Source organism: Folsomia candida, unplaced genomic scaffold, assembly GCF_002217175.1.
Source record: "Folsomia candida strain VU population unplaced genomic scaffold, ASM221717v1 Fcan01_Sc028, whole genome shotgun sequence".
NCBI classification, from domain to species: Eukaryota; Metazoa; Arthropoda; class Collembola; order Entomobryomorpha; family Isotomidae; genus Folsomia; species Folsomia candida.
In genome coordinates this window covers 1,863,832-1,878,730 of record NW_019091220.1, presented here as the reverse complement: position 1 = coordinate 1,878,730, position 14,899 = coordinate 1,863,832, and the positions used below count along the sequence as shown (strand labels likewise).

At 39.7% G+C, this 14,899-nt stretch overlaps 2 protein-coding genes across 2 annotated transcripts; both read right to left on the bottom strand.

Moving 5' to 3' along the window:
- Positions 1-198: 198 nt before the first annotated feature.
- On the bottom strand, positions 199-1,023 carry LOC110859998. Its single transcript, XM_035859886.1, has 5 exons — positions 896-1,023; positions 735-801; positions 424-670; positions 317-358; positions 199-237 (listed from the first exon to the last, which is right to left on the bottom strand). The coding sequence occupies exons 1-5, from the start codon at positions 1,008-1,010 to the stop codon at positions 199-201; spliced, it is 510 nt and encodes a 169-aa protein (XP_035715779.1). The 5' UTR covers positions 1,011-1,023.
- Positions 1,024-7,788: 6,765 nt separating this feature from the next.
- On the bottom strand, positions 7,789-14,387 carry LOC110859914 (nuclear pore complex protein Nup160). The gene is made up of 21 exons (XM_022108945.2): positions 14,178-14,387; positions 13,956-14,085; positions 13,576-13,877; positions 13,262-13,511; positions 12,963-13,168; positions 12,708-12,901; positions 12,346-12,618; positions 12,065-12,265; positions 11,623-11,988; positions 11,332-11,546; positions 10,810-11,253; positions 10,599-10,729; positions 10,322-10,518; positions 10,091-10,243; positions 9,749-10,007; positions 9,329-9,549; positions 9,106-9,235; positions 8,834-9,037; positions 8,594-8,763; positions 8,254-8,499; positions 7,789-8,167 (listed from the first exon to the last, which is right to left on the bottom strand). Exons 1-21 carry the CDS (start codon positions 14,299-14,301, stop codon positions 8,069-8,071), a joined length of 4,515 nt encoding a protein of 1,504 aa, XP_021964637.1. The 5' UTR covers positions 14,302-14,387; the 3' UTR covers positions 7,789-8,068.
- Between the last annotated feature and the right edge of the window lie 512 nt (positions 14,388-14,899).

Below are 14,899 nucleotides of genomic sequence, written 5' to 3'. Positions count from 1 at the left end.
ACCATTGACCCCTCATTGACTTTAACCTCACTATTGCAAAAGCAGACCCGAGCAGTCCAACTTTCACTCCGACTTTCAAAGTTCTAGGAAAATTCATTGTAAAAGTGTCCACACTTTCGAACGGGTCGGCTGACCCTCTAATTATGCGTCCGACCTCGTTCCCCGTCTCTATATCCACGATAGGAAATTGGGCGTCGATCAGCCACGAGGTGCCGCAGCAATATCCTCCCTTTGGTCCTTGTATGGTCATGACGTGTTTCCCAAATTCGTTCTTTACTGTAAACTTTGGCGTCCAGCCATAATATTTTTGGATTACTTCGCTAAGTTTAGTTCCGTCGGGTTTGTTTACGTTGACTCGCTAACCCAGATGCATAAAATTTATACTTGTTAAAATATTTTATTTTTGTATATATTCCAACGCACCCTTCCAGTTTGTCCAAAACAACGCAAGATCCAGAAAATGGAGGTCAGACAGGTAGTAATGTTATTGACTTGAAGCACCGGCCTCCCTGCAAAATCCACTATTCGGAGAGTGTAGACCCTATGACGCCCAAAGCCATGGACGTCAGTTTCCCAGGCGAAAAAAATTTTCCCCGTGTCGAGATCAATGATGTCATAATGCATGTGCTCCGTGAACGCTTCGTAATCTTGTGGTGGCAATTCTTGTGGTCTGAAAACGTAAGAACAACTAGTTAGACTGCAAGACTCAGGCTGAGGTCAAGGAAGGATCATACCGGACAAGAATTCTTTCAACTGGAACAAACAGTTCTAACCCGAACGGTACTCCAGGCATAGGGGATCCTTTTATTAAAGGCCGTAAATAATTTAAGTTGAATTATGAGAAGCGAAGTGAGTTATTTAATACCCAAATACATGTAATTACATTTTACATTACTTGGACTAATTTCTCGATAAATCTTCTTGGATTCTGCTACAGCACTGATTTCACTTTCATCATCAACGTTCAATAGAGTTTTCCGTATTTGTCTCTGTCGGACACGTTGAATCATCGTTTGATGGGTTGATCTGTATAAATGGGTGAACTTTGAAAATTTCAGATTTTTATGCCCGATCTAATTTTGAGAGTGTTTTAATTTTGTTCATCATCTCGTGTGAATTACTTTACAATTCTTGTATCATGTCAACCAGGGTCCTTTGACTGTTTCCTTGGAGGATTTCTAGACAGGGTCATGTCAGTTCAAAAATTCTCCAAAATTTTTTTTGCAGATTTTAAAGTTTGAGAATATGGCAATTTTTGCTGGGAGAGCTTGGTTGTCAAGAAAAATAAAATATTCTATAAAACGTCATAAGTGCATGTGAAAAATTTGTAGGTACCATTTTTGATACCGATTCTAGTTCAATTATTTTATAACTATTTTAATTTGCAATTAAATTAAATCGTTGTCATTTTACGACGGTTTATAAAATATTTTATTTTTCTTGACAATCAAACTCTCCCAGCAAAAATTGCCGTATTCTCAGGATGAATCAATTCGTTTCCTCTTAGGGTGCGGCCGTAACTCAGTCAACGAATTAATTTTGAATTATTTGCTAATTTGGTGGATTTTGCCAATCACTGGCACAGAAGCCCGAGTCAGGGGTTTAGTAGTTAACGATAAATTTGATATCAAGTGCATTACACATTTTGTTGTATTCTGATTATTCTGAGGATGAATTTGATCATCTACCCTCGGGGTGTCGCCATAACTGGGTCGACGAAAATTTTTTAAATTGTTTTCCTATTTCTTAATTGCTGACTAATTATTCTATTTTGCATGACAGTATTTCTACGTACACATTTTTATTTATTATTCTTTCGAGTTTCGAGGCATTCCATACAACGTGTTAACATTTTTCCCAAAGTTTGTACGTGCTTCAGTTTTAGGCCTTTTAAGGCCGTGAGCAAGAATTTCCATTTTTGCGTGACATTTTTCTCGCGAGGGAGATAAATGCAGATTCTCGCTTACGGATTCCATCAGAATTTGGCTTACACTTAAAATGCATGGGCATGAAGTGGTTTTTTCCGGTTTTGACCGGACAAATTTTAAATTGTTCACACAAGGAAATTAGCGGAAGTCTTCACTTAGACCAAATTCAAGATTTTTTTAAATGCTGTAAATTTTTCCAATTTTGACCCGACTTCAAAAATGAAAGAACCTTTTTGCACACAATTACATTGTGCAAAAGAAAAATCAAATTCAAAATTTGGTTTGTAAATTAATTGTTAATTTAAAAATTTGTGCGAGGGAAAAAACCACGTCACGCCCACGAATTTTAAGCTTAAACAAAATTATGTATGATGGAATCTGAGAATGTCACAACTTGACGAAAAGTGAATTTTACACGGAAATTCCTTCAGTTTGTTTAATAAGTCATGTATTGTGGTCATTTTGGTATAGGTGTCGACCCTTAACTCGTTGGACACCTCGGTATGTTCCCTTGTGAGTATTATGAAAAATCCTGAAACACGTGTTTAATGATTTATCTAATGCTACATAATTTTCGTGGTTTCGTCAAAATTGGAGCGAGACCGCTGGATTCATCGCATTGTTAGTTAAATGACCCCCACCGACCAACCACTTGACCAATCATGCCCAACGTAGATTGGATGTTAGCATCGGAATATTTTTCAAAATCGTCATATCCAGCTGAAATGTTGCTTACATGTCTTAATGGAAGAATATGGAATGAAATTGGTAAAATTTTTATCTGTAGCGACTCTATGGGGTGACGGGTGACCCATCCAGATTTTTATAAATTGCTTTAAAAACATTAAATCCGGCACGGTGATATTTAATGGCTTCTTATGAAAGAATATGAAGTTAAAAGTGAGCAAAGTGCAAGCAGAGTGACCCTGGAGACTGACCCATAACGTTTTTAGAAGTTGTTATTTCCATCTGAAATTTGGTATTTGGGGGATAAAAACCACTTCTCGATAGCACACCCAGCTTTGGAAATTTAATATGTTAAAGGTTTTTATGCCAAATTGCCAAATATTAGAAAATCTAACAAACATTTAACTATCCACAACGAGTTTGGTAATATTATGTCGGTCAATTCGGAGAAAAATTTAGAACTCTGACTCAAAGGACTCTGTCCCTGACTCGGCTATATGGAGTCTGTCTGCACTATTGGTTTTTATTGTGTATTTTAATTTCTTATTTAATTTTTACGTTAGTAAAATTGTAACGCACAAGCAGTTTACGTAAAAGTATGAATTTGTGGAATTTATGAACAGACAGACAGACAGACACATGGATACACAAGGCTGGATATTATAATATCCAGCTTTTCAAAAAATGAAAATTTCCATTTTTTCCGAGTTACGGCCGAACCCAGAAACACCGGCGTAGCCGTTAGATTGAAGAATCCTGCCGTATTCTCAAACTTTAAAATCTGCAAAAAAAATTTTGGAGAATTTTTGAACTGACATGACCCTGTCTAGAAATCCTCCAAGGAAACAGTCAAAGGACCCTGATGTCAACCAAGATTGCTTGTCAATTTATCATAATACAAGGTTACGACAGTTGCTTCGATAGCTTCAAAACCCTCCATTTTTGAAGTGCTAATTATTTGGGCCGTCGCTAACGGTAATTAAAGCACAAAAATTTCTAACAGAACGCCGAAATAGCCGATTTCACATTTACAACTGCACTGATTCTTGTATCCATGGTTAAAAAATTAATTCGTGGGAACGAAATGTTAGTGCACACTGGTTCCAAAAAAAGGTACCAGGGTTTTCAAAAATTGAAGTTTTTTCATCGTCGAAGTAACAATATTATTTGACACTTTATCATTCTATACATGTTACGACAAATGAATTGTTTCCAACACAAATTTTCATTTTTGAAAAACTTAAAAACTTAATGAATTCGTCATTGGTGACTGGGGCAGAAAATTCTTGGCGTTATATTTTACGATATCGTGCTGATGTGAATATAAATTTACGGAAAAAATGGGAGTGACGCGATGCAAATTTGCAGAGGTTGATTTTGTGTTTGAGACATGATGCATAACTAGATCAATAGTATATTAATAGATAAATTAGCAATAAATTCACTATCAATCTGATTAAGTTAAAACAAAAGGGAGATCACTTTATTTCTGAGAAATGCAAATTATTATTGAGTGAATTACGTAAAACTTGCAGCGGGGGGTTGTGGTATGGTCCATTTACGTGATCCTTGTGGTCTGTAATGAGCAATAAATATAAAATAAGAGATTTTGTTGTAGTATACATGTTCATTTAATAAATTATAAAAAGAACGTTCAACACCTTCATCTTATTGATCCCATTTTCGTGATGTGAAACCACAAGGATTATGTAAATGAACCATACCACAACCCCCCGCTGCAAGTTTTACGTAATCCTGGTGCTGTTAATACAGTGATTGAATTGGACTCCCAAAAACTTCTAACATCGGTTTGAAACATTTTCCAGTTGAATCTCCCAATGACTACTATTTGTGACATTAAAAACTTCATCCCATTTGTCGTTCTCAGGCTTAGACCAACCTCAAATTTAGAATTTTTCCATCAATTTTTACAAAGAACGTAGAGTTGACACTGCGAGGACTGAGGGTAATATCAATATTGTGAGTGCTTTCTAAATATATACATACATGCATGTCATCAGTCGTGCAAAATAAATATTACTTGTCATATTATTTTTACTTGGTGGAAGGTTTAGGGAAGGTAAGGCACTATACAGGAGACGCCGGCTCGTCGTACTGTAGTCATAAGGCTGGAAATGATTACTGCAGATTCGTTTGTCCTTTATTCCACAATTATTTCTTCCGCATAATTTATTCCATTCAGTGAAGAGAGGCGAATCAGAGGCCTCCCTCTGATTCGCGATGAAAGCGATGGAATAGTATGTCCTGCATACCACGAGTGTTTATGCACCCGACTACCTCACATTTAACCATTATTAATTTTTTGAAAGAAATATTTTACTGGAGAAAGTCGAAAGAAAGATTTTTCTCTTGCTAAAAGATTAATTTTCCATGTATTTTTGGACTTGGGGCAAACGAAAGGACTTTTGCCCCAAAGATTAAAAAGTGAGTTTTTTTTTCAAAATAATTCATTTGTCGCAACCGTATGGGGCACCGCCCATAGAAACGATGTCAGTTAATCGTGTCGAAGTAAGCATCGTGAAGACTGTGAAGAGACGAAGTTGCAGTTGGCATGTAGATTATTACAAAAATTATCACATAGTGGCCAATATTATTTTCTATCTTTCTATGGGGCACCACCCCATAGAAACGGTGTCAATTAATCGTGCATACTGGCAGTAGTGATGGATTCCCAAACGTTTCACTCTCTGATTGACAGAGTTACTAGTACATGAGTACTAGTAACTCTGTCGTAACTCTTTTAGTACATGAATTTATGTCAACTTTTAATTTATTCATAAATTACTACCAAACCCAGCCTTATATTTGCAGCTTTATAATTTTACATGTTATTTGAACATAATTAATTGGCCCTGTGTCCCTTCCCATGATGTCGCAATCGAAAAACTGACCTCAGATTCGAAATCAGCGACCAAAAAACTATAAGAATCGACATTTACCCAACCTCAACAACGTTGAAACAATAAATTATTAATGATGAATTATTTGTAACAATTGTAAACACGGAACATGTGAGGCCGCTTATCGCAGGTGCTATTAATAGCAGAACTTTCACCGGGTGCTATTAATAGCAGAACTTTCACCGGGTGCTATTAATAGCAGAACTTTCACCGGGTGCTATTTATAGCAGAACTTTCACCGCCCTCCAGAGGGTATAAAAGGAGCTGCACCAGAAATTTTTGTCAGTCTGCGGGAGGCGCTCGTGGGGGACGTGTCCCTGGGTGAGCTCCCCATTGCAGCTGCGCCCTTGGGCCGCCCTGCCTCTCTGGGGAGTCGGGTCCACCCGTGGTTTGTCCCACAGCCCCGACTCTCTTCCCGTTGGAGGGGTGGTCCGGGGGAGCAACGCTGCAAGGGGAGAGCCTTACGGGAAGGTCCCCCCTCCAATGCTCCTCCCACCAAGCAGGCTCACCGGGTGGGGAGCCGGCGGGGCTTGCCAAAAGTGCGGGTGGCGCTTGGCAAGTGAGAGGGGCTCTCTACCTCCAACCCTTGGGTGACGCCGCTCTTTAGCGATACCTCCCCTTGGGGCCGACCGGGTTCTCGAGTTCGAAGCCTTAATGGGGGCCGATTTACGGGTGCGCTCCCACCTCGTAAGGCGAGGGTCAGACGGGCCCCCTAGGGGAACGCGGTTGCAGGGGCGGTGACGTGGGCAGGGCTTTCCCGGTCGGTGGAGGTAGACCCCCCTTGCGCCTCAGGGCGCGAGTGGGGGCCCGCCCGCGTAGAGCACGAGGGAGCGACGTCCTTGTCGTGTGCTCTGGAAACGCCCTTCTCAGGGCGGCCAACAGCTCCCCCCCCCTTATAAATGCATGGCATGGCGACAACCTTTGTCGCCATGCCATAATTTCGCCATTTCTCGTCCGATTTGCATGAAATTTCGACAGAGACTTCTTATTGGTGTTGTCGACATGTCGCAATGCTCCACCTACCGCCACCACCTTGTTTTCGCCAAATTTCGTCGCCATGCCATAATTTCGCCATTTCTCGTCCGATTCCCATCTAATTTCGACAGAGACTTCTTATTGGTGTAGTCGACATGTCGCAATGCTCCACCTACCGCCACCACCTTGTTTTCGCCAAATTTCGTCGCCATGCCATAATTTCGCCATTTCTCGTCCGATTTGCATGAAATTTCGCACAACAATTCTTTTTGGTGTTGTTGACATGTCGCGAGGTCACACTCATCGCCACCACCTTGTTTTCGCCAAATTTCGTCGCCATGCCATAACTTCGCCATTTTTCGTCCGATTTGCATCAAACTTCGACAGAGACTTCTTTTTGGTGTTATCGACATGTCGCAAGGTCACACTCATCGCCACCACCTTGTTTTCGCCCAATTTCGTCGCCATGCCATAACTTCGCCATTTTTCGTCCGATTTGCATCAAACTTCGACAGAGACTTCTTTTTGGTGTTATCGACATGTCGCAAGGTCACACTCATCGCCACCACCTTGTTTTCGCCCAATTTCGTCGCCATGCCATAACTTCGCCATTTTTCGTCCGATTTGCATCAAACTTCGACAGAGACTTCTTTTTGGTGTTATCGACATGTCGCAAGGTCACTCATCGTCATCACCTTGTTTTCGCCATCACCTTGCGAATTCAAAAATTCGAAAACATGTCTCTTCAGAATGACTTATCTGACTTATGAAAAATCCAATTGTCTCGAAGTTTTAATTTCAAAATTTTTTGCCAGTTTTTGACATTCATTAAAATTACAAACTCTTTCAAATTTTTATTTTTCAAAAAATAATGCATGTGGATTTTTTACAAGTCAAGTAAGTCATTCTGAAGAGATGTTTTCGAATTTTTGGATTCGCGCTAAAATTCGAAAATTTACAGAATTTTCAAAAAGTGAGGTTTTGGCTGAAAAATGTTTTAAAATTCGCGCCATGCGCACAAATTAGCGCATTATGAAAAATGAAAAAATACGGGCATGCTTATTTTTTGTGATGAACAAAATAAAATTGGCCCCAACCAGATCTGAGTTGTACACATAAAAGACTTGCATTGTTAGTGCTTATCTCCCAAGGTTGCTCTGATTGTTCACGTTATCAGAGTTTTGTAGTGCAGTCGAAAAATATTTATGAATTTATATCGTGGACCAATAAAAAGACAATAATAATAATGACTTAAATTTAATATTATGAAAATCTCATTATCATAATATTTAGTTATTATTGGCACTACATACATATAATTCATCATATACAAAATATCTTCAAAATAAGAATAGTTAGATACAAGATACACAACTTTATTATTATAAATGTACAAAATTCGACAAAATGTCCAGACCATTAAAATTAGTCTCTACGAAAGATAAGTAAGTGCAGTAATAGGAAACAAATTAACTCAGGGACAATACATGAAAATTATTATACACACAATATTATTATTGTTATTTCATCATCATCAAAGCTTTATACTTCTTGTTTTCATTTCCGATCGATCGCAAACATGATTTTCCGCTCATTCGTACAGGCAATGACACGATCACAAAATAGGGACGCTCTCTCAGTAAGAGTTCCATGTAACTGGACAAGACAAAATATGGTCAGATTAATAAGTACCCGCAAGTACACAAAATATCAACACGTTCAGTAATTGTATGTATGCATACCTCAATCAGACTTGGGTTCCCTTTACCGTACTCCTTTAATGCTCCAGAGAGATCACTGATATAATTTAAAGGTAGCCCAGACGGTTCGATGGTGTCATACGAAGATATCTTTTTAACGGTGGAATCAAACTCGTCGCACTTGACACGACCGAGGGCGGCATCCAATATTTTTAACGCGAGCTCTGCAGCCTTCTCCCATTCAGAGTAACGAATCAGGCAACGCAGAAGCTGTGCCACATTCCTTTTCTGAACACAATGAAATAAATCAGGAATATAAGACAACATGGGAATACACGTAGATAATTAAAACGTTCTATGAAACTGATGCCCTAATACCCACCTTGTAAGATGCCACCAACCACTGTGGCAACTCTACGTCAGCCATAAGCAGTTTGAGTGTGATGGCGTTATGCAGACAGGACTCTCTCGGCTTTTCCTCTTGATTTAGATATTTTTCCAGGAGGCGGAACCCCAACTCGGTGTAGCTCGTTTCTGATGAACTGGCAAGATCTGTAAGATAAAAAGGAACGTTAAAATTCAGCTACAAAACTGAAGGTAAATTATCTCAAAAAGGCTCAACCAGAAGTATCCACATGGCGAAAATATACGCCAGGATCTCCCCCTTTGGGCATCACGTTGTGGACTAGGTTGCAACAGACATCTGTAAAATATGAGATGATTGGAGTTGGGTCAATCCCCCAGAGAAAGGCTAATTTAAAAGCATCGTCATATTGGTGACAAAGCCTAAGCATGTCGACGGTCCGAGCCGCACGGCGTTCAAAGTCTGAAAACCAAAATAAAATGAATATGAAAAGATATCCGTAATTTCAAAATAGTTTAAAGATGCCGTACCCATCGGTTTGACTGGAGTATCGTCTTCCAATTCGGCCAACATGATAAGAACGAACATCTCTTTTCGTATTTCGGTCATTTCTACCACCACGAGTTCCCTCTCCCATGGAACGCAGGGGACCGTTAATGCCTAAATGATCATACACAATCATCATACATAATTTCAATGAACAAACATTTATTCCCACACATACATACATATTTATATTATTGACTTGCTCACCTCTTCCGCGTTGCCTCCTTGTTCTGGATTGAAACACTTAACTTCTTTCAAAACATCTCGAATAATTCCTGTCTTTTTTACTACAAATCGACAATCTGTTGGAGTCACAAGTGAGAGACACGTCATCACATCTAGGTAGCATGCCTTTTGGGCGAGAAGGGCGTCCCGACCAGTACACTTGTCACCAATCCGCATCGCTTTGTAGTACATCGTCGACGCGGCTGAAGAAGAAAAATTAAGCAAATCATGCAAAACACACTTCGAAATTATTTACAATAAATTATATATATTATTGGTTTGAATAGTACTGCAGAAGATATATTTTTGAGATATTTGTTCTTCCCGAGCTTTGGTATGCTAACCGCAAACTTCATCAGGCAATAGTTTCAGAACAAAAATAAATAAACTTTATACTCTCACCTTTGTGAAAGTGATCGTTTGCCAGGTGGAAAACGTACAGCATTTGATACGCTCCCACAGGTTCGAGCGGATCGGCCAGATTCGCCTGGGCGAAGAGGATACCTTCAATCTGCTCCCGAATGGAGGAGCTCTTGTTGAACAATTCGTCCATAGAAAGACCCAGAAGCGTGTCCATTTCCCCCTTCCGTACCAAATGACCAATAAATGTGCGAAGGGATGCAAGTTTCTCTTGAGAACCAGACTCCGCCGTAGTGGGTATCTGAAATTAAATATGACGGACATGCATTACAATTAAAGTGTCGTATTGTCCTCAAGAATTTTAGCGGCACTAAAAGTACTTACTTTCATAACGTAGTCATACGCCTCATTGTAGTCGTCCAATTGAATGGCACATTTAAAAGCGAGTGTACACATTTTAATGGCTTCCTCTTCCGTCGCAGCGGCATGAAATCCTTCCATGGCCATGCGTCGGACTCCTTGCAAATATTCCAACACCTGCAGATTAGAAACATAAAATAGGAATTAATATATATTTTGCTTGTCATTCTCAACCAACTAAAAGCTCTTTTTCACCTGCAGAATCGAGATTACTCTGACATAGTACGAATTAAAGAGGGAAATCGCTCCCTCGATCGGTAGATCAAGCTGGAGCACGCGAGAGCAAAAGTACTCGTCTAAGACGGCAGACTTCAAATTTATACTGCACAAGTGGGCGATACCGACGTCTTCATTGAAGAGGCACAGGTTTGAGAGCCCGAGGTAGAAGTCTTCTGCAAATTCAGTAATTAATTAGCAAAATTACTAATCATTAATTTGGCAATAGTGTGCCAATTTTAATGTAAGTACGCACTCATGTGGGCTTTATTATTGGAGAAATAGTGGACCATAAAGTTTGCATATGTCTTCAGAATGTTGTACTGACACGAAACAATGAGATAATCCTCCATAGGGCGAGTATTATCTTGGAAACTGTTTGTCCATCTGCAAGTCCAAATTGCAATGAATTATGATTAGTCATACTCAACTAAATAGATAACTTTATATATATTTCTTTGACCCACATGCATCTTCCCGTCGCTTCTGCATGTGCCAGTACACTACATCCGCCGCCCGACGACAAACTTAATCGAGCCCGGATAGCGTGCGAACCAACGGACGAAAGACAAAATCCCTCGAGCAATTTGATTGGCCAAAAAGCATCAAAGTCGTCACCTCCTCCTCCTCCTCTAGTAGATGAATCCGAAGATGTTGCCAGTTTTAGAATATTCGCCACTTTAAGGCCACGCTCCCTCACAAAATCAGGAACTCTCTCAATATAAGTTTCTGTCACATCCATTAAGGCAAAATAAGCCGCTGTGGTCCATTTCGCGTCCTCTTGATCACTCCATGGTACCGCAAGTGAGTTATTATCTCCATCGCCTCCCCCTAATTCCGTATCGTCTCGAGATGCGAAGAATGCTGTCACCATATATTGTAACACAATCGTATCACGCGCAATCATAAATCTGTTGAAAACCAGCCATAATTTTAGTCACAAGGGATGAAAACCTCTGTCACACTTATGAGATCAATAAGATGATTACTTGTGTTGCATCAACTGCTGTAAAATCCGATGCGTGACATGGACCCCAAGACGTGACCCCATGTAAAATGTCGATGCATCGTCATCGTCCTCACCAGCACTGTCTCCCTGGTCCCAAGATGAGATCAAATCCAGCGTCTTTTTCATCGCGATTTCCGCATTGCCACCAAGTTGCTGTAACTTGCTGCAAAGAACTTGCACGAGTTGACGTTCAACCTATGACATTTTCAACAAGTTATTTATCAAATAAATTCTCTTGCTCGAAATTTAAACGTTTCGTTTTTGTATCTACCGTCGCGAAACAATGTGGATCAGTCGATAGAAGAAAATTAGCAATTTCTTTACAAACGTCTTGCAACTGAGAAATATTCTGCCGCAGCTGTTTTTCTATCTTGGAGATGTGGCTGTCGTTAAAGATATCTTCCAAGGACTTGACAATGCCCAAATATCTCGTGACGGAAACAAGGTCCTTGCGGAATTCGTCGTATTCATCCGATTCTGGATGGGCGTGGGAGGTGGACAGATTCAGAGTGTGGGGGAAATAGTAAAGTGTCTCCAAAAACGAAGTTGGGCGCAGGAACGAGATCCGACTTTTCTTTACCACACAGACCATGTTGGAATTTGACTCAAAGAAGAGTCCCAGTGGTTTCACAGTGTGCTGATAAAAGAGATTCAAAATTGTTAATTAACTTTTTTAATCAACACATAAATAAGTAAGATATCCATCCACTTACGATGTGATACTCTACACAAGAATTGTAAAACATCCCCCAAAATTTGAGGCTTAATTCAGTATAATCTTCGTCACTGATATCAAACTCGGTGTCGGAAGTGGCTAGAGCGATTTCTCGATCAATTGTGTTCATAGCAGTAATGCGGAGTGAGTCCCAATCTATATCGGGACGAATCGGTTTATCTTCATCTTTACGGAACATCTAGCAATTGAAATAATTAAAGATAATTAGCTAATCGCAACTCTACATCACAGTTAATCTGTGCACTGTAGTGCTTATACCGTGAGAGCTTTCATAATCGTTGTTGCCGTGAAGGACGAATTATTAAATATGAGCGACATGTAAAACTCCTTCGCCTCAGTGTTTGGTTCCGGGTCAGGGGCAGGGAGTGGTTCCAGCAAGGCTGATGTGAATGAAGGATGGTTCTTACGGGACGACGAGTTTGGCTCATCCAATCGATATGAATTTATAGCCCATTCCATCTCCTCATCAGGGTTATTGACGAGGGTGAAAATGTGATCAGAGGTGAGACAAAAGTCCATTACGTCACGGTCCTAAAAATGGTATGAATGGCAATTTGTAATTAATTAAATTAATTAACATTTAAATAATAAAATTGATAATGATGGCCAACAAAACTTACGACAAACTCGATCCGTTGTTTCATAACGAGCTGGAATTTAGGCGAACTTTGTGACAATGCATTTCCTCCCTGACCCGTACTAGCAGTTCCAGCGAGCTTTTGCAATTTGTAAAGGCGGAAACCATCTCCCGGGATGTGAATGGCAAACGACGGGTGATCAACATCATCGCTTTTACGAAGGAGCATACACGAATCTAAATACAATTTGTTTACAGTCAAATTCACTATAGTTAAACTAATTACAATTTTTATTACCGATATGACTATCTACTGCGAATCGATTATCCACCACACCGCAATGGTAAGAGTTCCACTCTGTAAAATTATCAAGATTGGGGCACGACCAGAGGTTTAATTGTCCATTCATTGCGAGTGTGACGATGTGAGTAGTTATAATTCCTTTCGACGTCGAGAAGAAGAATGAGAGTCCAATCACAGCGTCCAGAATGGTAGTAGGTGTCCTGCAACAAATATTTGCAACTATAAGTTAGTGCCCTTTTAATCACTCATTAAGCGACGAAAAATATCAAATGCATAATACTCGTAATAATTACCGCATGATCGACGTCGTTAACCCGGAAAACAGCCTCGTAAAGATGTTCGCCTGCCTTAAATCGTACCTGGTGAGGATGTCATCTTTCGAAATTTTGTACACATTGATGCTCCCTGACTCGAAGGAGTAGGCGAACAAACACTCACCCCCAACGAGAGTGGGAGTTAAGGTCAGTTCCTTGGAAAATCTGGAGCGAGAATGGGTCACTCCTCCAACGTAGGCGCAGGTGGCAGACAGAGGAACAGGAATGTCTGAATATTGGGAAGATAATCAGCTTACTTATTTAATAATTATAAATGAATTGCATTTGCTTACTCATCGCGTGCTCATAGAGGTTGAAAGAGCGGAAATTCATCACAGGTGGGTTAGTGATTTGATGAAATATTGAACGGTTTTTGTCTACGTCGACGCCAGCGGCTATACGATTTGGATGTACGAATACAAACCGGTTCACAGAGGTCAGCGTAGCCACGAGGATGATGACATTGGTTTCCGTTTCTTGAATCGTGATTGGACCCACGATTGGAGATCCTTGGAATATGTAGCGCACCTGGTTATCAATCAGGTTAAGGTGGAGCGAAATTTCGCAAAGTTCCAATGTGTCGTTGAGTGTTCGCCTAATACACATTAAATTTTCTAGATTGTAGCATAGCGCATTAATTAATTCTTCCTCTGAAACAACTTAGCAGGCTTACCAATGAATACTTCTATACGCCGTGACGCCCTTGGTAGACGCCTTTGCGGAGGATGCATTATTATTCTTGTAGGAAAACCCACCCGCCCAATCAGAGAATTTTGTTCCTTGAAACGTGTAGTGACCACCCCCTGAGCAGTAGGCATAATAAAGTTATATAATAAAGACAACCATAATTACTACAAAGAATAATTAGTTATGGATAATTTATTTTTAACTTTACCTAAATTCATATCCACGTCCATCCATTTTCCTGAGAAGGGTTGGTCGACCAAAATCTCACGAAAACCGGCCCCAGCTACTCCGACGCTATCCCCACCACCGAGCCCCACCCCCAAACCGAGCATCCTTTTACTTAAAGGATGGTTACGTATTTAGTAGAATATTTAAAAGTTAAACTAGGAGAAAGAAGGTGAATTATTATTTTGTCGTTTCTTTCAGCAGAGTGCCGACTTTTGCGAGGTCTCATTTCATAACACGCTGAGAAGTTTAAAGTTCTCAAAGTTCTCAACTCTATGTCTTTAGTAAATGAGCTGTTTAATTGGGTGACAAATTGCGATTTTAGAAATTTCTAAATATTATTTTTTTCATATTTTTATCACCAAAATTATCTATTATTTATAATGCATGCCAAGTTGGACAATAATATTAACTAATCACGAGGCCCGAATTGGAAACATTACTCAAAATTCCAACTTTCTAATAATGTATGCATGCTTTCTCTACTTTCTCCACTTTCACCATTCAGTATTCCAAAAATTGATGTAACCGGCGATGAAAATTGAATGCATTAAATAAAAGATAACTGAAACTGATTTTTGCTAGTGTTTTTCATTCATTTATTTCTCGTTTATATATTTATCATCGTCATAATAATTCTTTTTGAATTCTCACACATTTTAATACTTAACTATTTATTTTTTTCCATTTTCACTCATCATCATC